Source organism: Heliangelus exortis, chromosome 29 (assembly GCF_036169615.1).
Source record: "Heliangelus exortis chromosome 29, bHelExo1.hap1, whole genome shotgun sequence".
NCBI classification, from domain to species: Eukaryota; Metazoa; Chordata; class Aves; order Apodiformes; family Trochilidae; genus Heliangelus; species Heliangelus exortis.
The window spans coordinates 1,165,295-1,193,125 of record NC_092450.1 but is presented as its reverse complement, the minus strand read 5'-3'; the positions used below and the strand labels follow the sequence as shown (position 1 = coordinate 1,193,125).

General features: G+C 57.6%; 1 protein-coding gene across 2 annotated transcripts in view; it reads left to right on the top strand.

Moving 5' to 3' along the window:
- Positions 1 to 27,253, top strand: part of SCN4A (sodium voltage-gated channel alpha subunit 4) — a 43,690-nt gene extending 16,437 nt beyond the window's left edge. For both annotated transcript variants that reach the window (XM_071728276.1, XM_071728275.1), the window contains exons 10-26: positions 275 to 487; positions 1,633 to 1,788; positions 2,016 to 2,139; positions 2,800 to 3,038; positions 5,461 to 5,634; positions 6,503 to 6,859; positions 10,088 to 10,516; positions 13,590 to 13,719; positions 14,011 to 14,165; positions 15,465 to 15,638; positions 16,162 to 16,284; positions 18,343 to 18,621; positions 19,734 to 19,787; positions 21,451 to 21,588; positions 22,375 to 22,479; positions 23,175 to 23,445; positions 24,358 to 27,253. In XM_071728276.1, coding sequence (XP_071584377.1) covers positions 275 to 487; positions 1,633 to 1,788; positions 2,016 to 2,139; positions 2,800 to 3,038; positions 5,461 to 5,634; positions 6,503 to 6,859; positions 10,088 to 10,516; positions 13,590 to 13,719; positions 14,011 to 14,165; positions 15,465 to 15,638; positions 16,162 to 16,284; positions 18,343 to 18,621; positions 19,734 to 19,787; positions 21,451 to 21,588; positions 22,375 to 22,479; positions 23,175 to 23,445; positions 24,358 to 25,550 — 4,314 coding nt within the window. In that variant the 3' untranslated portion in view covers positions 25,551 to 27,253. The remainder of the gene's footprint in view (positions 1 to 274; positions 488 to 1,632; positions 1,789 to 2,015; positions 2,140 to 2,799; positions 3,039 to 5,460; positions 5,635 to 6,502; positions 6,860 to 10,087; positions 10,517 to 13,589; positions 13,720 to 14,010; positions 14,166 to 15,464; positions 15,639 to 16,161; positions 16,285 to 18,342; positions 18,622 to 19,733; positions 19,788 to 21,450; positions 21,589 to 22,374; positions 22,480 to 23,174; positions 23,446 to 24,357) is intronic.
- The last annotated feature ends 578 nt before the right edge of the window (positions 27,254 to 27,831 follow it).

Here is a 27,831-nt window from a genome sequence, read left to right as displayed (position 1 = left end):
AACATCAGCCCCATCTCCACACCCCCTCCTGGCCCCTGGGCTACCAGAGAGAGGGGAGCAGCTTGCCAGGGTCTGCTGAGCCCCCCGCCCATCTCATTTCACAGCACTCCCACCCCAGTGCCACGGGCAGCCACAGGGCAACCACCAGCCCTGGGGGGAGGTGGAAGCAAAATATTTTCTCACTGCCAGGCACAGGAGGGGTTGTGGTGTGAGGCTTTGGGTTGGGGCATCCCCACAGCCCCGTGGTCCCAGCCCCTGCCTCCTCTCCCCGCAGACCCTGCGTTCAGCAGGGAAAACATACATGATCTTCTTCGTGGTGGTGATCTTCCTGGGCTCCTTCTACCTCATCAACCTCATCCTGGCCGTGGTGGCCATGGCTTACGCTGAGCAGAACGATGCCACGATGCTGGAGGAGCAGCAGAAGGAGGAGGAATTCCAGCAGCTCCTGGAGCAGCTGAAGAAGCAGCAAGAGGAGCAAGAGAAGTTGGTTGGTGGAAAGGGTGGAGGGCAAAATGAGGAGAGGAGGGGAGGGAAGGGGAGGTGGGGGCGGGGGGGGTCACTATTTATGGGAAATCCAGGGATTGAAGGCTCACAGTAGGCACAGAGGAGAATTGAGGAACTATTGGGGATGAATTGGAAAGCTGAGCTCCTGTCCTGAGGTGGGGGAAAAGAAGGCTGAAAAAAAATTGAATTTCCACATCCCGAGTCCATCACTGGGAGGCAGATGAGAGGTGCAGCACAGAGGAGGAGGTGGAAAAGGCCCCAGAACTAAGAAGATACCTTGAGCAGGAAGGGTGTCAGAGGAGCTGCCCGGACAGGCTCTCACCAGGTCACCAAAAAAACCCTCAGGGACCACAGGGAAGCTGCAAAGTCAAAATGCAGCAGAAAGCTGCAGGGTGTTGGCCGAGCCTGGAAAGAGCAGAGAGGGCTGGGGGGACCCTGGACCCAAACCAGGGGGGTCCTGGCAGGAGCTGAGGCAGAGGTCCCAGGCTCTGTCCCCAGCAGAAATTCCCCCTGGTGCTCTGGAGGGTTTGCTCAGATCCTTCTCCAGGCTGGGCTCAAAACTGGTGGGGTCTGGAGCTGCCTGGTGACCCCTTCTTTGCTCCATTGCCATCCTGGGGTGTCACCTTCACCCCTCTGTGCCCCTTGGGAATCCCTGTTCAGCAAAAGCACCTGTAAAAACACAGCCAAACACTTCTGTGGTGTCTGATAGCACTGCCCAGACCTCTGCCATCTGTAACCAGCATTTCTGTACAATCCCAGACTGGTTTGGGTTGGAAGGGACCTCAAAGCCCCCCCAGTGCCCCCCCTGCCATGGGCAGGGACACCTCCCACCAGCCCAGGGGGCTCCAAGCCCCATCCAACCTTCAACACTGCCAGGGATGGGGCAGCCACAGCTTCTGGGGGCAACCTGGGCACCCAGGGGCTCAGCACCCTCACAACAAAGGATTTCTCCCTCCTGGTTGCACAGGAAGCTCAGAGTTTGCCCCTCAGCTCCTGCAGCAGCAAACTTTGGGGTCCCCACATCCCTTGTCCCAGGTCCTGGGGCTCCCTTTTCCCCCTCCATCCCCGGGGCTGTTCTGGGGGGTGCAGGGGGCTGTGCCCAGGGGATGGGGATGATTTCTGCTGCAGTTGCAGGAGCGTTGTTCCAGCAGTGGCTCAGTGCCCAGCAGCCTGGCCGGGAAGGAGGAGGATTCGGAGCTGAGCAGTGAGCAGGAGAAGGGGAAGGATTGCAACGGGCAGGTGGTGCCCAAGGTGGTTCTGCAGCGCTCTGCCTCCCTGCTGGAGGTAAGTGCTGGGCTCAGGCTCTGCCCTGGGGGTGTCCCCCCAAATAACCCCGGGGGGAAGGATCAGTCTGTGTCCTGCTTGCTGTGGGGCAGGTCCCACAAACCCTCCTGCAGCCCCCACGGGGCACCCCGAGGTCTCTCCAGACCTTTCCTGCTTGCTGTGTCTGAAAGTGCCCCCAGCACCCTGCAGTGCTCTGCACCCATCCCCGGGCTCTCCTCTGCTTCCAGTTCAACCCCAGCAACGAGCCAGAGAAACTGGACCTCAACCACCTCACTGTGGGCAACCAAGACGGGCCAGGCCTGGAGAAGAGGGTGGGCAGTGCCATCAGTGTCATGTCCAACGCTGTGGAAGGTACCTGCCAGGCTCTGTGTGACCCTGGGGTCCCAACTCCTGGGTGCTGGGGGATTTGGCTCCACACACACCAGTGCTGGGGGCTGCCCCACATCTCCAGCCCCATCCCAGGGATGACCCTGGGCCTGGGCTCTCCACATGGGCTCCGTGGTGTTCAAGCAAGGTTTGGTTTTTCATGATGTTTGGAGGCAATAATAAGATATTTCTTGCAAATGGGTGGGATTGGAGTGGAGTAGAGTGGCTTCCAGAATCACCCAAGGGCTGCTGAGTGGCTTCCCAAGAGCTCCTGGCTCAAATTCAGCAAAAAGTCCCCAAGAGCCATAACAGGATCCTCAGCCCTCTTCTCCTTGGGCACCAAACCCCTTGGCCCCCCCAGAGCAGGTCCCTTGGGTGTCCCCGAGATCTCAGTGTGTTTGGGGACACCTTGAATCCTGTCCAGATGCTGAGAGCAGGATCAGAGCTGCTGGTCCCTGCCTTTCCATCCCTCTCTGGTCTGGATGGTGAGGTCCCCACCAGTGCTGAGCCTCCTCCTTTAGCCCCCACGTTAAGCTCAGAGATGGTTCAGGAACTCAGGAGAGGTCCCTTCGAGTGGGTTAGCACTCATCCCACCCAGGAAAGGGCAGAAGAAGCCTCAGCTGAAGTCCTTTTTCTTTCCTGCAGAGCTGGAGGAAGCTCACCAAAAGTGCCCACCCTGGTGGTACAAGTTTGCCCACACGTTCCTGGTCTGGAACTGCTGCCTGCCCTGGGTGAAGCTGAAGGAGTTTGTCAAGCTGGTGGTGATGGATCCCTTCGTGGACCTGGGCATCACCATCTGCATTGTCCTCAACACCCTCTTCATGGCAATGGAGCATTACCCCATGACAGAGGAGTTTGAGAACGTCCTGTCCGTGGGCAACCTGGTAGGGAGCTATGGGGGTCCCCCCTGTCCCCATTCGGGGTCCCAGCAGCCACCCCCGTGGGCAGATCCTCTGCTTCCCCTGCCTGACCCAGCCAGACCTGGAGACAGATCCCAAAGTCCTGGGAAAGTCCTGGGAAAGGGGTCTGATTGCAGCATCCCTGGGGTGGGCTCCAGATGGAAGGAGGTGACACGGGGGGGGATCCCTCACCCCCTGCTCCCCTTCTGCTCTGCCTTCTCTCTTCTGGGTCCCTCTCAGTGATGCCACTGATGCCCTGGCCTTGCACCCCAGGGTCAGGCATCAGCTGCACCCCAGCATCCTCCCCACACTCTGTGGGCTCAGAGCTCAGAGCCTGGCAGCAAACAGGGGGCCCATGGAGCAGGAAGCAACAGCATTTAATAATAATAATAATAATAATAATAATAATAATAATAATAATAATAATAATAATTTTCCCAGGGAAATCTCTCCAGATCTGGGCTGGCCTGATTTCACGGGGTCATTCAGCCCACCAACCCCTTGGAGCTCCCAGCTGATGGATTTCCAGGGTTGGGACAAGCCCAGGGGAGGCCCCTGCTCACTCTGGGGAATGTTGCTAAGGGATGGGAGAGCTTAGGACTGGAGAGCTCACCCTCTCCTCTCCTCTCCTCTCACCTCATCCTCCTCCAGCACCCATGGGTGACACAGGCAGTGCCCGTGTCCTGGGTGGGCAGGGTGATGCTCAGCACGTGGTGGCTTTGGCTCTGGATTCCTACAGGAATTCCTCTGGATTTCCTACAGGAAAATCCCATTGTCTGGGAGCCTGGACACTGCAGAGGAGGCTCCAGCTCCTGCCCAGGGCTGCTGCAGTTTTTGGCTCTGATGCTGGGGAGGGGCAGGAGCCAGGAGCACCCCTGACATCCCCTGCCTGTGCCCAAGCAGAAAGCAGCAGAGCCTGCAGGCAGAAAGATCCCAGAGCCCCAGACTGGTTTGGGTTGGAAGGGACCTCAAAGCCCCCCCAGTGCCACCCCTGCCATGGGCAGGGACACCTCCCACCAGCCCAGGGGGCTCCAAGCCCCATCCAACCTTCAACACTGCCAGGGATGGGGCAGCCACAGCTTCTGGGGGCAACCTGGGCACCCAGGGGCTCAGCACCCTCACCCCAAAGAATTCCTTCCTCAAGTCTAACCCAAACCCAGCCTCCTCCAGCCCAAAACTCCTCCCGGGATGGGCAGGCTGGGGGTGAAGAGAGCTGGGATCAGCTGGCAGGAGCAGAGCAGGGGACACTCACAGAATCACAGAGTGGGCACAGCTGGAGAAGACCTCTCAGATCACCACCTCCAGCTGTCAAATCCCCCAAATCAAACACACAGATATCAAGCTCTGTGTCACCCCCAGAGCAGCTCCTGAAGGGCCTCAGCTCCACAGGTTTTCAGTCCCTCCAGGGCTGGTGACTCCACCACCTCCCTGGGCAGCCCCTTCAGCACCCGACTGCTCTCTCAGGACAGAAATTCTTCCTCAGGTCTCATCTAAACCTCCCTGGGACAACTTCAGGCTGTGTCCTCTGGTCCTGTCACTGTCACCACCTCCCTGCCCCCTCCTCTCAGGGTTAAGGTCTCCTCTCAGCCTCCTCTTCTCCAAACCAAACAACCATGGGGTGGCAGGCAGGGAGGGGACACCTTGGGGACATCCTGTGGGATGCCAGCTCAGAACCTTGCTGAGGGTGGGCAGATCCACGGGGGAAAGGACCCAACATCCCAACTCGCTCCACACCAGGGCAGGATTGGTCCCCGTGTCCCCTTGGCACGGGCTGTGTCACCAAGTGGCACTGGGGACATTGTCCCATCGCTGCCCTGCTCCCCAGGAATGTGACAAGGTCTGGAGCCTGGTGCTCCCAGGGAAAGAGGAATGTGCCAAAGAGGGCTCAGCTTCCACAGGGCTCGGGGAGGGGCAGCCCAGTAGCAGCCCAGTTCCCAGCACTGGGAATCTTTTCTGCCATCCCAGTGCCAGTGGGGTTTGTGTCTGGAATTCCCACCTCGGCCAAGGCTCTCCAGGAGCAACCCTGCCCCAGTGCTCCCAGTCTGGCTCCATCGGCCACGCTGGGCAGCACCTGGGCAGCTCCTCAGCCAGGACTGGGTCCAGTTGGGGTGAAACTTCCAGGGCTCGGAAACACATTCCAGAGCCTGGGAACAGCTCCCCAGAGAGCTTCTGGGTTCTCCTTCTCTAGAGACTGTCAAGCCCCATCTGGACGCATTTCTGAGAGCTCTGTCCCAGTTCTGGTGCTGCTCTGGCAGGGGGCTTGGACTCGATGATCCCCAGAGATCCCTTCCAAGCCCTGACATCCCGGGATTCTGCAAAACCCTTTGGGAGCACCCCAGAGAATTGGAGGTGCTCCCAGCCCAGCCCCAGGAATGGCTTTCATGCTGATGGGTGCTGTTTCCCACAGGTCTTCACGGGGATCTTCACAGCAGAGATGGTCCTGAAGCTCATTGCTTTGGATCCCTACGAGTATTTCCAGCAGGGCTGGAATATCTTTGACAGCATCATTGTCACCCTGAGCCTGGTGGAGCTGGGCCTGGCAAACGTGCAGGGGCTCTCGGTGCTCCGCTCCTTCCGCTTGGTGAGTGCCATGGGGTGAGGGGCAGAGAATCCCGGAATCCTTTTGGTTGGAAAAGACCTTTCAGGGGATCAAATCCAACCATTTCCTTGGCACTGCCAGGGCCACCGCTGCAGGCGGTGTGGCTGTGCCACAGGGGTTGGCCAGGGGGGAGAGCGGCTTTGTCACCCTCCTGTGTCACACAGTCCCAGACTGGGTTGGGTGGGAAGGGACCTCAAAGCCCCCCCAGTGCCACCCCTGCCATGGGCAGGGACACCTCCCACCAGCCCAGGGGGCTCCAAGCCCCATCCAACCTTCAACACTGCCAGGGATGGGGCAGCCACAGCTTCTGGGGGCAACCTGGGCACCCAGGGGCTCAGCACCCTCACCCCAAACAATTTCTCCCTCCCTCCCTCCCTCCCCAAGATCTCCTCTCCATCTCCCCTCTCCCAGCTGCAAACCCTTCCCCCTCATCCCATCCCTCCAGGCCCTTGTCCCAAGTCCCTCCCCAGCTTTCCTGAAGCCCCTTCAGGCACTGGAAGGTGCTCTAAGGTCTCCCCATGGGATCCTTCTCTCCTCTCCTCTCCTCTCCTCTCCTCTCCTCTCCTCTCCTCTCCTCTCCTCTCCTCTCCTCTCCTCTCCTCTCCTCTCCTCTCCTCTCCTCTCCTCTCCTCTCTTCTCCTTTCCCACTTTTTCCCACTCAAACACAACTCCAGCTCAGGATGTGGTCAAGGCAGAGTCTGTGCCCTTTGTGGAGCTCACTGGTGTTTGGATCCTCCTGGTTTAATAAAACCCTGTCAGGAATTCCTGATCCCAGCTCCACAGCCCTCCTTACACCTTGTGGCAATGGGAACCCCTGGGAAATCACCACCTTGCTCCTTGCTCCTTGCAGCTCAGAGTCTTCAAGCTGGCCAAGTCCTGGCCCACCCTCAACATGCTCATCAAGATCATCGGGAACTCCGTGGGTGCCCTGGGCAACCTGACCCTGGTCCTGGCCATCATCGTCTTCATCTTTGCCGTGGTGGGGATGCAGCTTTTTGGGAAGAGCTACATGGAGTGCGTGTGTAAGATCTCCCAGGACTGCTCCCTGCCCCGCTGGCACATGAACGACTTCTTCCACTCCTTCCTCATCGTCTTCCGCATCCTCTGCGGGGAGTGGATCGAGACCATGTGGGACTGCATGGAGGTGGCCGGGCAGACCATGTGCCTCATCGTCTTCATGATGGTCATGGTCATTGGGAACCTGGTGGTGAGTCTGGGGATGGGGAGGAGCTCAGGGAGAAGTGGGGGTGAGGGGGGGGGTGAGGATGGGGTGGGCTGGGGACCCCTCTGCTCCTCACTCCCTGGCTGAGGGTCCAGCTCAGCTCCCAGCTCAGCTCCCAGCTCAGCTCATCTGTAGATGGGGTCTTGGTGAAGCACAGGCAAAGGGCTCAACCTCCTCCCCGTGGCCCTGCAGGACACGTTGTGTGCTCAGCTCTGGGGGCTGCAGGCTGAGACCCAATTTCTGAGGGACCTGCAGCTGAAACCAGGTCAGGAACAGCAGGGGAAACCGAGGCATGGAAAATACAACCTGAGGGCTCATCTCCAAACTATCCTTTCTCCTCCACGAGGCTTTTCAGGCTTTCCTGGCTTCTCCAGGTGGCTTTCCAGGCTTTCCTTCCCTGTTTCCCATCTCCATCCATCTCCTGTGACCAGGGATGGAGCCAGGGCTGACCATTTTCTCCCAGGTGCTTTGAGGAGCAGAACCTCCCAGGAGGTTTTTGCAGACCCCCAGCAGTCCCCATCTTCCCGTGGTGGTCCCGGTGTCACCTCGGGGCTGCAGGACCCCTGAGCAGCAGCACTGAGCCCATGGTCCCCATCTCCCTCCCTGCCTGTCCCCTGCCTCCCCCTCTCACCCGAGCTGCTCGCTCCAGGTCTGGGCGTTCCAGGCGAGCCTGAAATCCTTTCTAAACTTGGTCACCCCCTCGCTGGCAGCTCAGGATCTTGTTTTCCAGGCGTCCTGGGCCCTGCTCTCCCTTCTTGAGGAGCAAGGCAGAGGAGGGGAGTGCCCTGGGTTGGCCGAATCTCTCCTGTTACTTGCCGGGGTTGTGTAAGCCCTTAGGAATTTGCTTTGAAAACCAATCTGGGAGCTGCTGACGCCCGGACCGGTGCCTGGGCTGGCAGAGCCCTCCAGAGGGGTGGAAGCAGCTCCAGGGAGGAACCCAGAGGACCCCACGGTTCGGGTCAGGGTGGGTTGGAGCCTCCCACTCAGAGGGTGGAAAGTTGGGGTTTGGGTGCTGCCGGGTGTCCCCACCTGGTGCTGGGTTTGGGGGGCTCTGGAGGGTCCCCCGTGCAGAGCTGCTCCCCCAGGGTCTCCTGGGCTGGGGGCTGGGTGCCGGTGGCCATGCATGGCCCAAAAGGGGGGGGAGCAGCCCCGTGTCCCCCCAGCCCTGAGCTGCCCATCAGCAGGGGCTGTGGTGCTGAACACCAACCAGGAGCAGCAGGAACATCTCCAGAACTTCTGCAGGGAGTGCAGGAGCTTAGGGACTGGGAATAGCAGCTGGAGACCCCTCTCCCCCAAAAAAGGGGGGGTCTGGAAACCTTCCCTCTTCTAGAGGTGGTTTTTGGAGGGGGAGAGCCCACCCATCCCTCCAGGAGACTTTCCTGGAGATGATCTGGGGGTGCCAGGCTGCACCCCAGCTTTGCAGCTCCAGGCTGCTCCACGGAGCTGATTTTAAGCTCAAGGAGAGGAATGCAGAACACAACCACCTCCAGAAACATCTCAGCCCTCTCCAGCCCCCGTGCCAGCCTCTCCTGGCCACGTCTCAGGTATTTCCAAGTCCTGGAGCTTGTCCCACGCAGCCCAGAGTGGTTTGGTCAGGCTCGTCCTTTACTGTTGATGACCCTTTGAGCATTTCCTTTGGGGTTATTAAGGGAAAAGGGAGGAAGTCAGTCGGGTGAGGAGGTAACAGACTCCTGGCCAAAAGAAAAAAAAACCCAGAGCCAGCAGCACTGCTCCTGTAATTGGTGCTGAACGTAACGATGGAAGTGTCGGGAGAGGAGGGATTTATTTAAAGATGTGGGATAAGTCATGTGGCATGAGCCATGTGAAGGCAGCAGCACCCTTGGATAGCAGCTAATTCCCTCTCGGGTGGCTGCTGGCACCAAGAGGCACAAACACCAACAGCTGTGGGCTGGGACCACTCAGCTCCACCAGGTCCTGGCCGGGTGGCCCCGGGCAGTGAGTCCATCAAGTGAGGATGGGATGGAGTCCAGACAGCTCCTGGTCATGGTGAAGTAGAAGAATGAATCATCAGGGAATGGGTTGGGTTGGGAGGGACCTCAAAGCCCCCCCAGTGCCACCCCTGCCATGGGCAGGGACACCTCCCACCAGCCCAGGGGGCTCCAAGCCCCATCCAACCTTCAACACTGCCAGGGATGGGGCAGCCACAGCTTCTGGGGGCAACCTGGGCACCCAGGGGCTCAGCACCCTCACCCCAAACAATTTCTCCCTCCCTCCCTCCCTGCCCAAGATCTCCTCTCCATCTCCCCTCTTGCAGCTGCAAACCCTTCCCCCTCATCCCATCCCTCCAGGCCCTTGTCCCAAGTCCCTCCCCAGCTTTCCTGGAGCCCCTTCAGGCACTGGAAGGTGCTCTAAGGTCTCCCCATGGGATCCTTCTCTTCTCCAGCCTCAACACCCCCAACTCTCTCAGCCTGGCTCCAGAGCTGCTCCAGCCCTCCCAGCAGCTCCAGGGCCTCCTCTGGAATGGCTCCAGCAGCTCCGTGTCCTTCTGCTGATGGGGACCCCAGGGCTGGACACAGCTTTACCCCGGGGGGGTCTCCCCAAAGGGGAGCAGAGGGGAAAATCCCTCCCTTGAGAGAATTCTGGGGGAAGTGGGAAGGAGCCCATGGACTGAGATGAAAATTCCCTCTCCGTGGAGCAGAGCAGGCTCTGGTAGACAGGGATGGATGAAGTTACAGCTGTGGCTCAGGCTCCTCCATGGCTCCAGGGCTTTGGAGACCCTCAGGAGGTCACTGGGCACCTGAGCCACCAGAGCCAGCAAGGAGGAGAAGAGTTTCAGCTTGGAGGACAAAAATCTGGAGGTTTGTCCCTGGGAAGAGAAGGGAGGGGATGGAGCTGAGCTGCATCCCTCTGGGTGCTGGGGAGAAGGAAGAGCTCCAAGAGAGTGGAGGGAGGGAGGTGTTGATGGACACAGAGGGCAGGGGCTGACCTGGCAACTGGGAACCAGGGGACCCAAGCTGGGAGTGACACTGGGGGCATCTCAGCCCAGTGAGGAGTGAGGGGGTCCCTGTCCATGTCCCCCAGGAGAAAAGCTTTGACACTTCTGCTGTCCCCAGAGTTAGGTGATGGGAGGAGGAAGCCCCCTGACACCCTCACTCTGAGGGTCTTGTCTCCAGGCACGGGTGATCCCTGCCCGTGGGGACAACGTGAACAGTGAGCAATGAACCTCAGGCCGTGTCCTCCTGTCCTCTCCAGGTGCTGAACCTCTTCCTGGCCTTGCTGCTGAGCTCCTTCAGTGCTGACAGCCTGGCAGCCTCGGATGATGATGGGGAGCTGAACAACCTGCAGATTGCCATCGGCAGGATCACCAGGGGCATCCAGTTTGCCAAGAGTTTCCTCCTGACGAGGCTGCGCAGGCTGTGGAAGGGGAAGAAGGTGGCCCCAGAGGAGGAGCAAGAGCACAGCAAGAGGGAGAACTCTGTGCTGAACCACCTGGACGGTGGTCAGGAGCTGAAGCCGGAGCACCCGGATGGCATCCCTGGCAAAGAGCATTTTTTCATGGATGAGTTGGACCACATGAACTTCATCACCAACCCCAACCTGACAGTGCAGGTCCCCATCGCCTCCGAGGAGTCCGACCTCTACGATGAGACCAGCACCCAGTCTGACACTGAGGACACCAAGGTGAGGAGAGCACCTGGAAGAGCTTTAACACCCCCCAAAAAAAAAAAAAAAATCCTGGGATCAGCCCCTCCTTGCTGTGCTGCCCAAGGAATTCTGCTGGGCTGGTGACCTGGGGCTTTTCCACAACGTGTGACGTGGGACAAACCTGGGGGTTTCCACCTGGACTTTCCAGGTGTGAGCTGGAACTGGGGGTTCTGAGGAGAGGCTTGGCCTGTTTGGGGTCAGACTGTGGGGTTCTTTCTGACACGAGGTGGACACCCAGGGTTGGTGTGAGGGTCAGAGCTCAGCTTGGGGTTAAAGATGTCCCAGAGGGATCTGATGCCAGGAAAATTGCTGATGGCACCAACATTGGATCCACTGCTAATGCCTCCGAAAGCAGCGTGGGGAGGAGGGGGGGATGAAACCAGATGGAGGAGCTTAGCAGAGTGAACATCAACACTGCTGCCTCTGGGATCCTGAGCTGAGGACACAGCTGAGGGTGCAGAGAGGACGGGAAGGGCTTGGGGGACACTGAGAGCCTTGGTGCTCCCCCAGGATGCGGGGAGATGGGAGACAAGAAACTCAGGGAGACACAATTGGACATGGAAAGGAGATTGATGGTGTGGTGGGAAACTCCTGCTCCCCATCTGCAGGCTCCTCACACCTCCACAGAGAGGCACACTGCAAAAAAGAGGGGACAATCCTGCTGTCCTGGCTTTTTATTATTATTATTGGGGTTTTAGCTGTAAAAAGAGAGGATTTTCAGCAGCTGGGGCTGCAAGATGGAGATGTCAGGGAAGGTGGTGTCTGTCTGGCTGTCACCCCTTGCAAAGGTGCTGCTAAACTGGGCTTGGTTGAGGGGATCAGAGAATCCCAGACTGGTTTGGGTTGGAAGGGACCTCAAAGCCCCCCCAGTGCCACCCCTGCCATGGGCAGGGACACCTCCCACCAGCCCAGGGGGCTCCAAGCCCCATCCAACCTTCAACACTGCCAGGGATGGGGCAGCCACAGCTTCTGGGGGCAACCTGGGCACCCAGGGGCTCAGCACCCTCACCCCAAAGGATTTCTCCCTCCCTCCCTCCCTGCCCAAGATCTCCTCTCCATCTCCCCTCTCCCAGCTGCAAACCCTTCCCCCTCATCCCATCCCTCCAGGCCCTTGTCCCAAGTCCCTCCCCAGCTTTCCTGGAGCCCCTTCAGGCACTGGAAGGTGCTCTAAGGTCTCCCCATGGGATCCTTCTCTTCTCCAGCCTCAACACCCCCAACTCTCTCCCCCTGGCTCCAGAGCTGCTCCAGCCCTCCCAGCAGCTCCAGGGCCTCCCCTGACGAGTGAGGGAAATTCCTGTTGTAATTCCAGGTTGGATGGGGCTTGGAGCCCCCTGGGCTGGTGGGAGGTGTCCCTGCCCATGGCAGGGGGGGCACTGGGGGGGCTTTGAGGTCCTCTCCAACCCTAAAACATTCTGTGATGTGATGATGATTGATATGGTATGATATATGATACGATATATGCTATGATATGATTGATATTATATGATATTACTGTTATGATATTATATTATATGATTGATATTATATGATATATTTTTGATATGATGTTATATATGATATGATATGATGATATGATATGATATGATATATGATATATGATATATGATATGATATGATATGATTGATATGATATGATATGATATGATATGATATGATATGATATGATATGATGATATGAACCACCCCCTCATCCCTGGTGCTGTCTGTGGGCAAATTCAGCCCCACATTGCCCAAGGTTCAAACCCAGGGGATGCAAACCTCAGCCCAGCAGCAGGGCAGGGGCTGAGCCGTGGAAGGGATCCCGCAATCTCTGTCTGGGAATCAGGAATCGGTGCTGAGGAGCTCGGGGCAGCTCCCTGCTTCCCACGCCGGGGATCAGCTCCAGATGGAGCCAAAGCCCAGCACATGGCCTGCCTGGGGACAGCATGGTGACATTTCCCACCTGGGGGGGTTTCTCCAGCTGGGCTGCCGGGCAAACAGAGATCAGTGCTGCCCCGGCTCCCCGAGCAGCTCCTGCCCCAGGAAAAAGGATTTTTCAGGGTGCCGATGTGGGGTGGCTGCATCCCTGGGTTTCTGCTGGAGCAGTGAGGAGGTGCCAGGGTTTTTTGGGTGCCCTGGCCCCAGGGTCAGTGCTTGGGCTCTTTTTGGGGGAAGATTGGCTCAGCCCCCCCCCTGCCAGGTTGGGTGATGTCTCCTGAGGAGCTCTGGGCTGTTTGTGTCACTGGGGTGTCCCTGATGGGGGTGATGGGGTCAGTCTGGTGCCAGCACTGGGTGCCCTGAGACCCACCCCAGGATGGAGCTGTTCCAGGGGGGGTGGAACTTGCCCCAGAAATCTGCTGGGGGGGCTCACATCCTCCAGGGATGGGGTTTGGGGACCACATGGTGGGACCAGCACAGTTATCCCTGTGTTCCCCCCTCCAAAGCCCCCCAACCCCCCACCTCTCCCCAAGCTGCAGCACGGCTCAGCTGCTCTGTCCCCACTTGTCCCCAGGCTGATGGTTCCCGTGTCCTTCCCTGGGGTCACAGCTTGCCTGGCTCCCTGCCAAGGGCTCCTAATCCCCCCTGTCCCCCCCAGAGTGGGGTCACACTGCTCCTGCAGAGCCAGCATCCCCCTCGGGTCACTGCTCCTCGGGACAATGTCCTGCGTGTCCCCAGCACCTGGCACTGGGTCCCCCAAAGCTCTTCTCCTGGTGAGGTGGTTGTGGCCTCTGAAGCTCCAGCAACGCCTCAGTTTATTCAGTTTACTGCCCAGGGGGAGTGAGGAGCTGCTTTGTTCCCTCCTGAGAGCACCAAGGACCCTGGGGGAAGGTTATCTCCTTCCCATCCAAGCCCTTCACTGGGGACACCCATCCCAGAGCTTCTGCTCCCAGGCAGGACTGGGGAGCTTCTCTTTCCTCAAGTGCTGCAGGAGGTCTAAGAAAGCCAAAAAATAAAATTAAATTCAATTTAAAAAAATAAAAATAAAAAAAAAAAAAAGGAGGGGGAAATAAACCCCTGGGCCTTGCCAAGGTTTTCCCTGACCTGCATCTCCCATCCTCTCCCTTTGCAGAACCCTCTCACCAGTGACAATGCTTCGTCCCTCTGCAGCACAGTGGATTATAAACCCCCAGCCCCCGAGGAGGAGGAGGTGGCAGAAGAGGCTGAAGAGAGCAACGAGCCTGAGGAATGTTTCACTGAGGGTGAGGGACACCGAGCAGGGCAGGGGACCCCAGAGGGGACCCCGGGGTGAGGGGTGGAGGTGCCACTGCCAAGCAGTCCCTGCAGCAGAGCAGCCCCCAGGCTCACTCAGCTCAACCCAAGCTCCAAATCCTCCCCTGCTCCCGAGGAAACGGTCCCCACGGGGCTCCCCTCGTGTGTGCACACCCCCAAACCCAGCAGGATCCCCCCAGGAGGGTTTGGAAAGACAGGAGAAGCCCAAATTGAGTGGTGTTGGCCAGGAGGCAACCTTCAGCTCTCTGTTCCATCCCCAGCCTGTGTCAAGAGGTTTCCCTGCCTCTACGTGGACATCACCACTGAGAAAGGGAGGATGTGGTGGAACCTCAGGAAAACCTGTTTCACTATTGTGGAGCACGACTGGTTTGAGACCTTCATCGTCTTCATGATCCTCCTCAGCAGTGGGGCACTGGTAGGTCCCACCCCCTGCCCTCCCCCTGGGCTCTGCAGCACCTCCCCAGCTCTGGGCATCCCCTGCTTGTCCCCCCTGCTAAATCACAGAAGGAAATCATTTTGGTTGGAAAAGACCTTGAGGATCATCAAACCCATCATTAACACAGCTCAGCCCAGCCTGGTGCTCAGCCCCAGCTCCACATCCCCACGGCTTCTGAAACAGCCCCAGGGATGGGGATTCAGCCACCTCCCTGGGCAGCCTGTGCTGCCTGACAATTGTTCTGGGGAATTGTTCCCAATTGCTCCTATCTAAACTTCCCCTGGAATGACTTGAGGACATTTCCTCTTCCTTCTTCTGACCTACCTGAGAGGAGGTTGGAGCCAGGGGGGGTCGGGCTCTGCTCCCAAGGAACAAGGGATGGGACAAGAGGAACTTTTGGCACAACTCAAGTGGTGCCAGGGGAGGTTTAGGTTGGAGCTTGGGGACAATTTCTCCCTGGAAAGGGCTGTCAGGGCCTGGCCCAGGCTGCCCAGGGCAGGGCTGGAGTCCCCATCATCCCTGGAGGGGTTTCAGAGCCTGGAGATGTGGGGATGAGGGACATGGGGCAGGGGTGGCCTTGGCAGGGATGGGGGAAGGCTTGGATTGGATGGGCTCAAAGCTCTTTTCTGACCAAAAAGTCTCTCTGACTTTTGTCCCCATCCCTGGAGGACAGCAGCCAGACAAGAGGCCATGGGCTCTGCCAGGTGAGGTTTAGGTTGGATATTGGGAAGAATTTCTTTCTGGAGAGGGTGATCAGGCATTGGAATGGGCTGCCCAGGGAAGGGGTGGATTCTCCATCCCTGGAGATATTTCAAAAGAGCCTGGATGTGGCACTCAGTGCCATGGGCTGGGAACCACGGGGGGAGTGGAGCAAGGGTTGGACTTGATGATCCCAGAGGTTCTGTCCAACCCAAATCATTCTGTGAGGGGTTTCCAATCCCTGGAGATGTGGGGATGAGGGACATGGGGCAGGGGTGGCCTGGGAAGGGATGGGGGAAGGCTTGGACTGGATGATCTCAAATCTCTTTTCCAACCAAAGCATTCCATGACTCTGTGATCTGCTTGAGGGAAGCTTTGCCCCAGCACAACCCCAGCTCCATGTGGGTAACAGGAGCTCACACCAAGGTGCTGGGGTGGGCTCACACCCATCATTAGGGTCTCAGCTTTGGGGGGGGAATCAGGGACACTGGGATGTCCCCAGGGTGGGGACAGAGGTGTGACAGCCCCGAGCTGAGCAGCAGTGGATCAGTGGATGTCACAGCTCCACAACCCTTCCAGGCTTTTGAGGACATCTACATCGAGCAGCGCAGGGTGATCCGCACCATCCTGGAGTACGCGGACAAAGTCTTCTCCTACATCTTTGTCATCGAGATGCTGCTCAAGTGGGTGGCCTATGGCTTCAAGGTCTACTTCACCAATGCCTGGTGCTGGTTGGATTTCCTCATCGTGGACGTAAGTGTGGGCTGAGGAGCAGCTGGGGGGCGGAGGTAGCCCAGGGATTGGGGAGCAGTGGGAGCTTGGAGCTGATTGTTGGACAGGAGGTCACAGCCAAGGAGGTGGCTGTGGGATGGGACCTTAGAACATTGCTGTAAACGATTGTCCAAGTGAAGAGCCACCTCTCCCTGCTTGTAGAAACCTTTTCTGTTCTGCCCTCAAGCCAAGAACGAGCCCCTGCTCCTCTTCCAGAGCCCAGTAGAGATGGGAGGGCACAGGGGGTCTCCCCAGTGCTCGGGGACACAGCAGGACATTGCACCATTTCTGTGTCCTCCATCACCTTCACCCTTGTACCCAAGAGACAGGGACATCCTCCAGGTGCCTGGAGCAAGGACCCATTGCCAGCCCTGCACCCCAGGACCAGATGATGACCCCTGGCCAGAGGGGGGGAGATGAGGGGCAGGGGCTGCAGGGAAATGGCTCGGTTCCTCCCTGATGTTCCATCTGGGATGCTGCTCACCCCTTGGGCTGCTCCTTCCAGGTTTCCCTTGTCAGCCTGACAGCAAACTGGTTGGGATACTCGGAGCTGGGAGCCATCAAGTCCCTGAGGACCCTGAGAGCTCTGAGACCACTGCGTGCCCTCTCCAGATTTGAAGGCATGAGGGTAGGTGCTGCTGGGTGCTCCCTGGGTGCTGCTGGGTGCTCCCTGGGTGCTGCTGGGTGCTGCTGGGTGCTGCTGGGTGCTCCCTGGGTGCTGCTGGGTGCTCCCTGGGTGCTCCCTGGGTGCTGCTGGGTGCTCCCTGGGTGCTGCTGGGTGCTCCCTGGGTGCTCCCTGGGTGCTGCTGGGGGCTCCCTGGGTGCTGCTGGGTGCTCCCTGGGTGTTGCTGGGTGCTCCCTGGGTGCTGCTGGGTGCTCCCTGGGTGCTCCCTGGGTGCTGCTGGGTGCTCCCTGGGTGCTGCTGGGTGCTGCTGGGTGCTGCTGGGTGCTCCCTGGGTGCTCCCTGGGTGCTGCTGGGGGCTCCCTGGGTGCTCCCTGGGTGCTCCCTGGGTGCTGCCTGGGTGTTGCTGGGTGCTCCCTGGGTGCTGCTGGGTGCTGCTGGGTCTGAGGGTGCAAGTAGCACTGTTGAACAGTCACCTACACCAGGGCTCCATCCCAGATGGTTTTTTGGTGCCTCCAGATGAGTGGGGTTGGTGCTAAATTACCTGGGGTCCAGTTTGAGCCCAGTTGGTGCTGCCAAGGAGGGTGAGGCTGGGGCAGAGGAGCAGGAAGGTCATAAGCATGGAATCCCAGACTGGTTGGGGTTGGAGGGACTCTAAAACTCATCCAGTGCCACCCCTGGTAATTTGCTAAGGGAATATCAACACCTGGAAGTGCCCTCTAAACCCAACCTCTGAAGCCCCCAAAGCACAGGGATTGGGTCTGGCACCAGGAGCAGCTCCAGCAGGCTGCTCTGCCAAAGGGCATCTCAAAAGCACCCTGTGATCCCAGGGGAGGAGGAGAAAAAGCAGAAATAACAGTGAGACACTCCAGTCTCTACTTCTTTTGCAGTAGGGGATATTTGGGAGCCCCCAGAACCCTGACCCAGGCCTGCAGGAAGCACCTAAAACCCCTTCACTTGGCCCCACAAGCCCAAACAGGACCATGGTCTGCCCAGCCCAGCTGTGCCACCAGCTCTGCTCCCCAGGGCCTGGGGACACCCACAGGAGGTGACAGAGGGCACAGGCATTTTGTCCCCAGATTCATGGAGCCCAGCACAGGGCTCTGATCTCCTGAGGGACCATTTCAGGAGGAGCCTCTGAGGGGCTGCCAAGCCTGGGCTGAACGCAGCAGCAGCCCAAAAAACCCTTTTTGATAGAACCCCAGAGTGGGTTGGGAAGGTCCTGCAGACCTTCCTGCTCTGGCAGCATCTTGGTTGAGACCTCCTGGCTCCCCTCCACCTCCAGCACCCACATCTCTCGGGGCAGTTTCTCCCCCTTTGACTCATTTAATTTTTTTCTGAGACACAGAGATGTCTGTTGGGTCCTGCTGGCCAGCCAGCACACAGGGCTTTGCTCTCCATCTTTTCTTGGTGTGTCTAAACAAAGATCAGGCTTGGTCCTTCCTCCTGAAAGCCCTCAGATCCCTCAAAGCCAGGATTTCCATGGCAGCCCTGGGTGAGCTGAGCTTCCCCTTGAAGCCACCATAAGAACCAGAATGAAACCCTGTGACCTCAGAGCTGTGCTGGGAGCAGAAGCATTGAATCCCAGACTGGTTTGGGTTGGAAGGGACCTCAAAGCCCCCCCAGTGCCACCCCTGCCATGGGCAGGGACACCTCCCACCAGCCCAGGGGGCTCCAAGCCCCATCCAACCTTCAACACTGCCAGGGATGGGGCAGCCACAGCTTCTGGGGGCAACCTGGGCACCCAGGGGCTCAGCACCCTCACCCCAAACAATTTCTCCCTCCCTCCCTCCCTCCCTGCCCAAGATCTCCTCTCCATCTCCCCTCTCCCAGCTGCAAACCCTTCCCCCTCATCCCATCCCTCCAGGCCCTTGTCCCAAGTCCCTCCCCAGCTTTCCTGGAGCCCCTTCAGGCACTGGAAGGTGCTCTAAGGTCTCCCCATGGGATCCTTCTCTTCTCCAGCCTCAGCACCCCCAACTCTCTCCCCTTGGCACCCTGGGCCAGGGGCTGCCACCATCCTGGTGTCCCTGGCCACGTCCTCCAAGGTTTTTTCTCCCCTGGCAGGTGGTGGTGAACGCCCTGCTGGGTGCCATCCCCTCCATCATGAACGTCCTGCTGGTCTGTCTCATCTTCTGGCTGATCTTCAGCATCATGGGGGTGAACCTCTTTGCAGGGAAGTATTACAGTTGTGTCAACACCACCACGGGGGAGCGCTTTGACATCAGTGTGGTGAACAACAAGAGTGACTGCATGGCCCTCCTGCACACCAACGAGGTCAGATGGGTCAATGTCAAGGTCAACTTTGACAACGTGGGCTTGGGATACCTCTCCTTGCTCCAGGTGGTATGTAATGGGAACAGAGCCATCCCTCCAGGACACGGGCAGGGAAGCACCAGGGCTGGAGCCAGATGTTGTCCTCATGTCCAAATGGGGCCTCTGGGCTGCTTCACAGCCCCAAAATTGATATTTATGGAGCGGTGTGGGCTGGAAGGGACCTTAAAGATCATCTGGACCCAACACCCTGACCAGGCAGGGACATCTCCCCCTGACCCAGGGGGCTCCAAGCCCCATCCAACCTGGCCTTGAACATTCCCATTCAGCCCAAAGAAACCCCAAGGAAAAAAGGGACAGATGGAAAGGGAAGGTGTCCCCAGGGACCTGCTGCAGATGGGTGCAGGGAGCACCAGGTGGAGCTGCAAGAAATCTTCTGCAAGGGCTGCCAAGTGAGGAGAGGACCTGTCTGGGTCTGCTGTGGCCATGGGGCAGGAGATGGCTGGAAATCCCTGCTGCTCCCCCCAACCCCCACAGCTGAGCCCAGACAGCAGAAGGGGAACTGCTCCCCACGATTTGGATAAAACTGGAGGTGTGGGCTCCGTGGTTGGGTGGGCTGGGGGCAGCAGGACCAGGGGAACCCACAGTCGGTGGGCTCAGAGAATCACCCCAGCTGATTAACCAGCTTGAAAAGTCAGCTTCCTCTTCAGGTTTGTTGTTCCAGCAGGCTGAGGAAATGTTTGGGCTTTTTGTTTAACAAATCAGCAGCCAAAACCTGTGACTGACAGGGGGTAACCCCCCCAGCCCACCAGCTCGGGGTCCAGCAGAGGCTCTGGAGGTGGAAGCCAGCCCGGGCACAGCTGGAGAAACACACTTGGGTTTGGGGAGAAAAGAGCCAATTGGTGCTTTTCCCAGCTTTCCTGCAGTGGGGTTTTTGGGGGGGTCACTGGTACCCTCAGCCCCCAAGGAGCCCATGCAGTGGGTGGGGGAACAGCCACCCCCAAACCTCAGGACTTCTGCACCTGGGAGTTTCTCCTCTGGATCCCTGGGCCCTCTCCTGCTGTTCCCACAGGGAAGCTGGAGCAGAACCCAAACCAAACCCCAACCACAGCCCCTCTGCCTTCTCCCCAGTCCCCACCTTCCTCTTCCTCCCTGCTGACCCCTGCTTCCCCACTTCCCCACAGGCCACCTTCAAGGGCTGGATGGACATCATGTACGCTGCAGTGGACTCTCGAGAGGTGAGGGGAGAAGCAGGGATGGCTCAGGACCAGCACCAAGTCCCGGGGGGTTGGATCTCCCTGCAGAATCCTTAGGGAACAGCAGAGGGCTGGGGATGGACCCCTCTGCCTCGGTGTCCCCTCTGGCTCTCCCCACTGACACCAAAGGGACCCCACACCCAACCCATGGCTTCAGCTAGGACAAGGGGTAATGAGTGGAGAAACCCCCCAAACAACCCCATGTGCAGCCTCTTGTGTCCCTGTGCCACCTCTGTCACTGTCACCTGCATCCCAGCTGTGGCCTGGCCCCCACACTGGGCTCCTGCTGCACCAGGGCCATGGGACAGCTCAGGCACTGCTGCTCAGGGCTGTGTGGTCCCAGATTTCTGCTCTGACTTCACAGCTCCAACCCAGAGGGCTCAGCCTGCACCCTGCAGTGAGGTGCTGGTGTCCATGGGCCCCTCCAGCTGGCAGAGCTCATCCCATCCCAGAGACTGTGCCTGCCTGGCCTGGAGAAATAAGTGGAATATTCATAGGAACCCAGACTGGTTTGGGTTGGAAGGGACCTCAAAGCCCCCCCAGTGCCACCCCTGCCATGGGCAGGGACACCTCCCACCAGCCCAGGGGGCTCCAAGCCCCATCCAACCTTCAACACTGCCAGGGATGGGGCAGCCACAGCTTCTGGGGGCAACCTGGGCACCCAGGGGCTCAGCACCCTCACCCCAAACAATTTCTCCCTCCCTCCCTCCCTCCCTGCCCAAGATCTCCTCTCCATCTCCCTTCTTGCAGCTGCAAACCCTTTCCCCTCATCCCATCCCTCCAGGCCCTTGTCCCAGGTCCCCCCCAGCTTTTCTGCAGATCCTGTTGTACTAAAACAGAGCACCCAGCCCTTCATCTTTGGGTTAAATGGGTTAAATTTTTATACCAAGTGTTTTCAAGTGTTTCACACAGACTCTGTTTCTACTGAGCCATCCCCAAACCTGTCCCACACCAGCCCAGGTCTCCAGACACTCTTGTGCATCCTCCCAGCAGAAGGAACTCCCCGAAGTTCTCCATCCAAGCCAACCCACCCATGTCCCACACACCCACAGCCCCAGACCTGCTGCTTTTGTGATTTATTTTTTTTTTTAGCACCACCCCAAGCCTTTCCTCTGTCCCCAGCTGCAAGGAGCTGCTTCCAGCTCCCTCAAAACATCTTCAGCTCCTGCCTCCCCAAGGACCTGGGGCAAAAGTTGGGGAGCAAATCAGCTCTGTCCTGCCAAGAGCTCTCCTGGAAGTGGAGGAAGCTGGTTGTGAGCCCTGGGGATGTCTCCAGAGTAGAATTAGTGATGCCCTTGGGGATGAGGAGCATTGGGTGAGGCTGTGCCACCCCCCGAGGGCTGGCATGGCACAAATCCAACCCTTTCCCTTTCCTTGGATGGATTTCAGCCCTTGGGAAGCTGATCATAGGAGGGAACTCCAGTTGGCTCCTTGATCTCAGCCCCCTGAGCATCCTCTCCCACTGCCCATCCCACACCATGGGATCAGGGCTCATCCTTGTCCCCCAGGCAGTGTCCCCTGGGTGTCCCTTCCTTCCCAAGGCTGCTCCCACAGGGACCACTCAACCCCCACCACCCCATAGCTCAGTGTCCCCTCTCCTGGGGGTGCTGGGCTCAGTCTCACCTCTCCCTTTCCTCCTGTGCAGATTGAAGAGCAGCCAGTGTACGAGATCAACCTCTACATGTACATCTACTTTGTCATCTTCATCATCTTCGGAGCCTTCTTCACCCTGAACCTTTTCATCGGTGTCATCATCGACAACTTCAACCAGCAGAAGAAGAAGATAAGTATTCCCTGGGTGCTGCAGCCCCTGCCTCCTCCTGGGGTGCTGGTCCAGGCCGGAGGGAGCAGCGCAGGCAGAGGGTGAGGGGACCATGGCCACAACCCCTGGGGCTCAGGCAGCCCCCAGGGCTCTTCCCCAGCAGAGCAAGGCAGGAGGGCTGGAGAGGCAGCACTGGGGTGTCCTGTCCTGGCCAGGCCATTCCTGGAGGTCTGCATGGGAGGGGAGGAGCAGGGGGCTGTGTTGCTCTTGCCCTGCACACCTGGGACATCACTTTTGGTTTCTTCCCCCGCCCCGTGACCCTTTCTCATAATTTTTCCACGCATCAAGGAGAGGCTCAACTTCTGCTTTCAAACAAGCAGGACAGGACTGATCCCCCTGGGCTGCCAGAGCAGGTTGGGGGGGGTGACACAGAGCACACGGCTTGGGCCGAGTGAGATCTGAAGCCCACGGAGGTGCTGCCTGAGTCCCAGCAAGGAGGGGGGAGCCCCGAGGTGGCCTGGGGCAACAGCTCAGCTCTGCAGGAGGAACCAGCTCTGGGGTGAGCACCCATGGGTGCTGTGAAGTGGGGGAAGCAGAAAAGGACAAGCAGGGAGGAAACGGGCAGCAGACAATGCCTGGTAGATTGGACAATGCCTCGGTTGGAAGGAGCATGGTCAGAGATGGATTGGGTTGGGTTGGGAGGGACCTTAAAGCCCAGTGAGCTCCAACCCTGCCATGGGCAGGGACCCCCTGACTTGGCTGGAAGAGTCGAGGTCCCAAGACTAACAGTGCTGATTCCCTCTATACTTTGGAGGCAAAGACATCTTCATGACAGAAGAGCAGAAGAAATACTACAATGCCATGAAGAAGCTGGGCTCCAAGAAGCCCCAGAAGCCCATCCCCAAGCCCGCGGTAGGTTGGGGTAATGCCCCCGGAGTGCAGTGGGGAGGGGGATCCCCAACAGTCCCACAGCAAATAACAAAGGGCAAGGAGCCAAATCCTGGCTCCCCATTGCTGCTCTTCAGATAAGAGCTGGAGCTCCAGGAGGGGCTCATCTCAGACCTCTGGCTCTGCCCTTCAGCCCTGTGTCTGCTAGCAGGGACGAGGGGGCAGGGGGGTCTTTATGCAGGGTTTTGGGGTTTCTCCTCGCTCATCCCCTGGCTCCCCTCTGGAAAGGAGTTAGATCTGGGGAATGCTCAGCTTCCAGTGCTCCTGGGAGGGGCTGTGGGGCAGCCAGGAGTGGTTGGTTTGGCCCCTGCTCAGCCAGGGCCTTCCCCAGGTGTTTGGTTTGGCCCTGATGCAATAACTGTGGGGTTAATGCCAGAGCAGCTCTCCCAGGGCTCGCACCTCCTGGCCATGGCATTACCAAGTGGGGTTCATCCTGCAGGGTGCTGGGTGTTCTCCTCCTACAGCTTTTGGGGCCGGGAAACCTACAGCCTGGGCACGGCCCTGAGGTTTCCTGCACTCTTCTAAATATGGTTCCTTCTCCTTTTTCTGTTGTGTCTTTGTTTTGTGTGTGTCTGTCCCATGTTCCCATCTCCCCTCTGGTTCTCCATCATCACCTCACCTCTGGTTCTCCATCACCACCTTCCTGGCCCTCATGGCAGAACAAGTTTCAAGCGAGGGTGTTCGAATTTGTTACCAGGCAAGTGTTTGACATAACCATCATGATCCTGATCTGTCTTAACATGGTGACCATGATGGTTGAAACAGATGATCAAAGTGAGCTCAAAACTGCTGTGCTCTACAAGATCAACCTGGTCTTCATCGTCATCTTCACTGGAGAGTGTGTGCTCAAAATGTTTGCCCTGCGCCACTACTTCTTCACCATTGGCTGGAACATCTTTGACTTCGTGGTGGTCATCCTCTCCATCCTGGGTGAGTCCTGCTGGTTCCAGCAGCAATTCAGGGGCCCCACTGGATGACAAAGAGAGGAAAAGCTCTGGCTGCTCCACAGCCACCCCTTGGAGCAGGGCCAAGCTGGGACAAGGCAGATGCCACCAGGCAGGATGAGGGAATCCGGGGTTCTGTCCCTCCCCTCCTTGGTGTGGGGCTCCCTTTGTGTCCCTGCTGCTGGGACTGAGCTTCTGGGGCTGTGCTAAGGGACACTTTTAATTAGGGACACTTTTAATTATGTTCCCTTTGCCACCAGAGGAGTAGAGGGAGCTGTGTGACACCAGGTGGCCTCATCTGGGTTCAGCTCTGGGCTCCTCAAAAGTACATTGAGGGTGTCCAGAGAAGGGAAAGAGAGGTGGGGAAGGGTCTGGAGCAGAAGTCTGCCCAGGAGCAGCTGAGGGCCCTGGGGGTGTTGATCCTGGAGCAGAGGAGGCTGAGGGGAGACCTTCTGGCTCTCTGCAACCCCCTGAGAGGAGGTTGGAGCCAGGGGGGGTCGGGCTCTGCTCCCAAGGAACAAGGGATGGGACAAGAGGAACTTTTGGCACAACTCCAGTTGTGCCAGGGGAGGTTTAGGTTGGAGCTTGGGGACAATTTCTCCCTGGAAAGGGTTGTCAGGGCCTGGCCCAGGCTGCCCAGGGCAGGGCTGGAGTCCCCATCATCCCTGGAGGGGTTTCAGACCCTGGAGATGTGGGGATGAGGGACATGGGGCAGGGGTGGCCTTGGCAGGGATGGGGGAAGGGTTGGACTGGATGGGCTCAAAGCTCTTTTCCAACCAAGATAATTCCATGATCTTTCTGTAAATGCCCAGCCCTGGCAGAGGGAGGGAATGCTTCCACCTCACCTCTCTCTGCTGGCTGCAGAGCATGAAACACTCAGCTCTCCATCCCTTCACAGGCATCGTCCTCTCAGACATCATAGAGAAGTACTTTGTGTCACCCACCCTCTTCAGGGTCATCAGACTGGCCAGGATTGGCCGTGTCCTCCGGCTGATCCGAGGGGCCAAAGGCATCCGGACTCTGCTCTTTGCTCTGATGATGTCCCTGCCAGCCCTCTTCAACATTGGCCTCCTGCTTTTCCTTGTCATGTTCATCTACTCCATCTTCGGGATGTCCAACTTTGCCTACGTCAAGAAGGAGTCGGGGATCGATGACATCTTCAACTTCGAGACCTTTGGGAACAGCATGATTTGCCTCTTCCAGATCACCACCTCAGCTGGCTGGGATGGGCTCCTCAACCCAATCCTCAACAGCGGGCCCCCCGACTGCGACCCCGACCTGGAAAACCCTGGCAGCCCAGTGAAAGGGAACTGTGGCAACCCGTCCATCGGCATCTTCTTCTTCTGCAGCTACATCATCATCTCCTTCCTCATCGTGGTGAACATGTACATCGCCATCATCCTGGAGAACTTCAGCGTGGCCACGGAGGAGAGCAGCGAGCCCCTCTGTGAAGATGACTTCGAAATGTTTTATGAGACCTGGGAGAAGTTTGACCCAGATGCCACCCAGTTCATCGCATACAGCACCTTGTCTGACTTCGTGGACACCTTACAGGAGCCACTCAAAATTCCCAAGCCCAACAAGATCAAGTTAATCACCATGGATCTCCCAATGGTGGCCGGGGACAAAATCCACTGTCTGGACATCCTCTTTGCCCTGACTAAGGAAGTGCTGGGAGACTCGGGTGAGATGGATGCCTTGAAGGCCACCATGGAGGAGAAGTTCATGGCTGCCAACCCTTCGAAGGTCTCCTATGAGCCCATCACCACCACTCTGAAAAGGAAACACGAGGAAGTCTGTGCCACCAAAATCCAGAGGGCGTTCCGGAGGTACCTCCTGAGGCGCTCGGTCAAGCAGGCATCCTACATGTACCGCCAGGGCAAGGATGAGGATGAGTCCCATGGGGAAGCACCCGAGAAGGAAGGTCTGATTGCCACCAAAATGCAGGAGATGTATGGGAACAATGGGACAGGGCTGGAGGAAGGCTCTGCCATTGGGCTGGAGCCCGTGCCCAGCTCAGAGCCTCGAGATTCTCCCGAGGAACCCGAGACGTGGAGTAACGAACGCGGAGTGAAGGAGTCCCTGGTGTAAGAGAAGGAGGTTCCCACCTCTCACCCCCCTGGAAGGACTTCAGTTGTACCTTCTCAAGAGCTCTTCCATGCACAGATCATTAGATCTTAGATATTGAGCCAAGTTTCAGCTGTTTCAGGTAGACACCTTCACTCTCAAAGCAGGATCCCTCGCCGATCCTGGATTTTACAGCTCCCTGCACTTCCAAGGAGTTTCATGTTCTTCTGAGATGTGAAACCAGCCATTGGTGGCAAAGGAGGAACATTTTCATTTGGAAATGATCTCATCGTGGTAACGATGGTTTTCAGACACAAACAGATGAGTATGGCTGTCCTTTTACATAAAGTCACCATTTGTTAATATTATTTCACAATTAAAGAGATTTTTCTTGTATATTATTTTTCCGGACTGCAGCCAAGGAGCCAAAAAATGATGAGCCAAGTGAAATAATATTAAGAATAATCACAGAAATGACAGGGGTTTGTGAACAAAAAGAAAAAATAATCTCCAATGTCTTAAATCAGCACCTTTCTTTTCGATAAGCTTTATGGATTATTATTATTATTATTATTATTTTTGTTATACACAAAGAAAGTGCAATTATGTCTTAAAAATTGGTTTGCATAGCCAAAGTGAAGCATCTGCAGGTATGTTCTCAGGGTTAAAAATTTTTCAGAGTCTCTGAATATGCATTGAAACCATTCAGATCTCCTTGGGCCGAGTGGAAACGGTGTTTGCAGTCACGCTGCTTCCCTGCTTTCCCTGTTCATCCAGATTTGGGGGGCAGGAAAGCAATGGACACAGGTAGGGGTTGAAGAAGCTCCTCTGAGGATCCCCCATCCCTGTTGTAAAAGCCTCCAGGGTTCCTCCAAGGCTCGAAGTGATGGGAGATTTCCTGCTGGAATGCTCTGGGTTGGGGTTAATTTTCCACAGGAGTCCTCAGGGACTGCAGCAGGACACCTGGCAGTGAGTGGCTTCAACAGGGTCCCTCGATCCCATCGACCACCAAGCACCTGGAGACTTTGATGCAATGAAGGTTCCTACCCAAAATCCAAAAATCCTCAGGCAGAGCATCCTTCCTTCCCTTGGCTGGGGCTCTGGAGGGGACCTGGTGGCACCAGGCAGGTCTTCACCAGAAAACCTCCCAGCAGAGAAGGTTTCCCCAGGGGGACAAGGCATTTACTGCTCTTTAATCAGGTGGGTAAAAAAGGAAGGTAAAGCAAGAACAACATGCAAAAGAGCCAGAGCTCATCTCTGGACCAGCTTCTGCCTTCGAAAGGGAAAATAAAAATTAAAAAATCCTCTTGAGATCCAAACCACCAAGAACCAAAACCTCCTCCAGTTCCAACAAGGGCTGCTGCTTGAAGCCAAGAAGGGTCTCTTTTTTTTTTTTTTTTTTTTTTTGGTTCTTTTTTTATGATTAATTATCATTCATTACTATTGGAATTTCTTTTTCCTCGGGTGGATGTTGGCGCTGATCCGGTGGGGATGTCCCAGGTCCTGGTCCGTGTTGTCTCGGGACCCCACTCCCTGCTGGAGAGGCCTTGGGGTGGGAAGCACCCCCGGGATGGGGGGTTCCCCCCTGGATCGTGGTGCACAATCACTGCTGCTTCTTACGCCCCTCTTGGTGCAGAAAACACCAACGAGCAGGACCGTGAGCTGGAGCCATTTCTCTTTGTACATTTCTTAAAATAAATAATTGTTAATGATTGATTGTTACAATATTGGGTGAGTTGGTGTCTGTTCGAGGTGGGGAAGTTGTCCCCCTGTCCCCTGGCAGGGGTTAAATGTCCCCTCCCTGTGCTCCAGGGTAGATCTGGGGGTGCATGGCTCTGGGTGGCCCTGCCACCCTCAGCAGGACCTGGTGATCCCATCCTGCACCAGAGCCGCCCCTGATCCACCTCCTCCTGGGGTTCCCAAGGAACCTCAGAGCTTCTGCTCTGCCCCCAGAAACCTCGCTGGACCCCAGGAGCCTCAGGAGCTGCTGCCACGGGTCCAGCGGAGGGGAGAGGTGGGTCTGGGGGGGTTGCAGCCCCCCTGAGCTGCCCCATACCAGGCTCTGTGGGGCCAAACCTGTCCCGAGAGCCGCAGAGGAAAGGTTCAGCCCCCCGGGAGAAGGAACCGGGGGTGAGGGGTTTGTGCGTCAAAGTGTGGCAGGAGGAGGAGGCAGCTCCGGGCTCCGCTGACGTCCCCGAGGACCCCGGCACAGCCTCCCCGCGGTGTTTTTTTCCTGGGGTCGGAACAGCTCGTCCCGGGGCTGGCGTAATTCCAGCTGAACATCGTGGAACCCACGCAGGAAGGG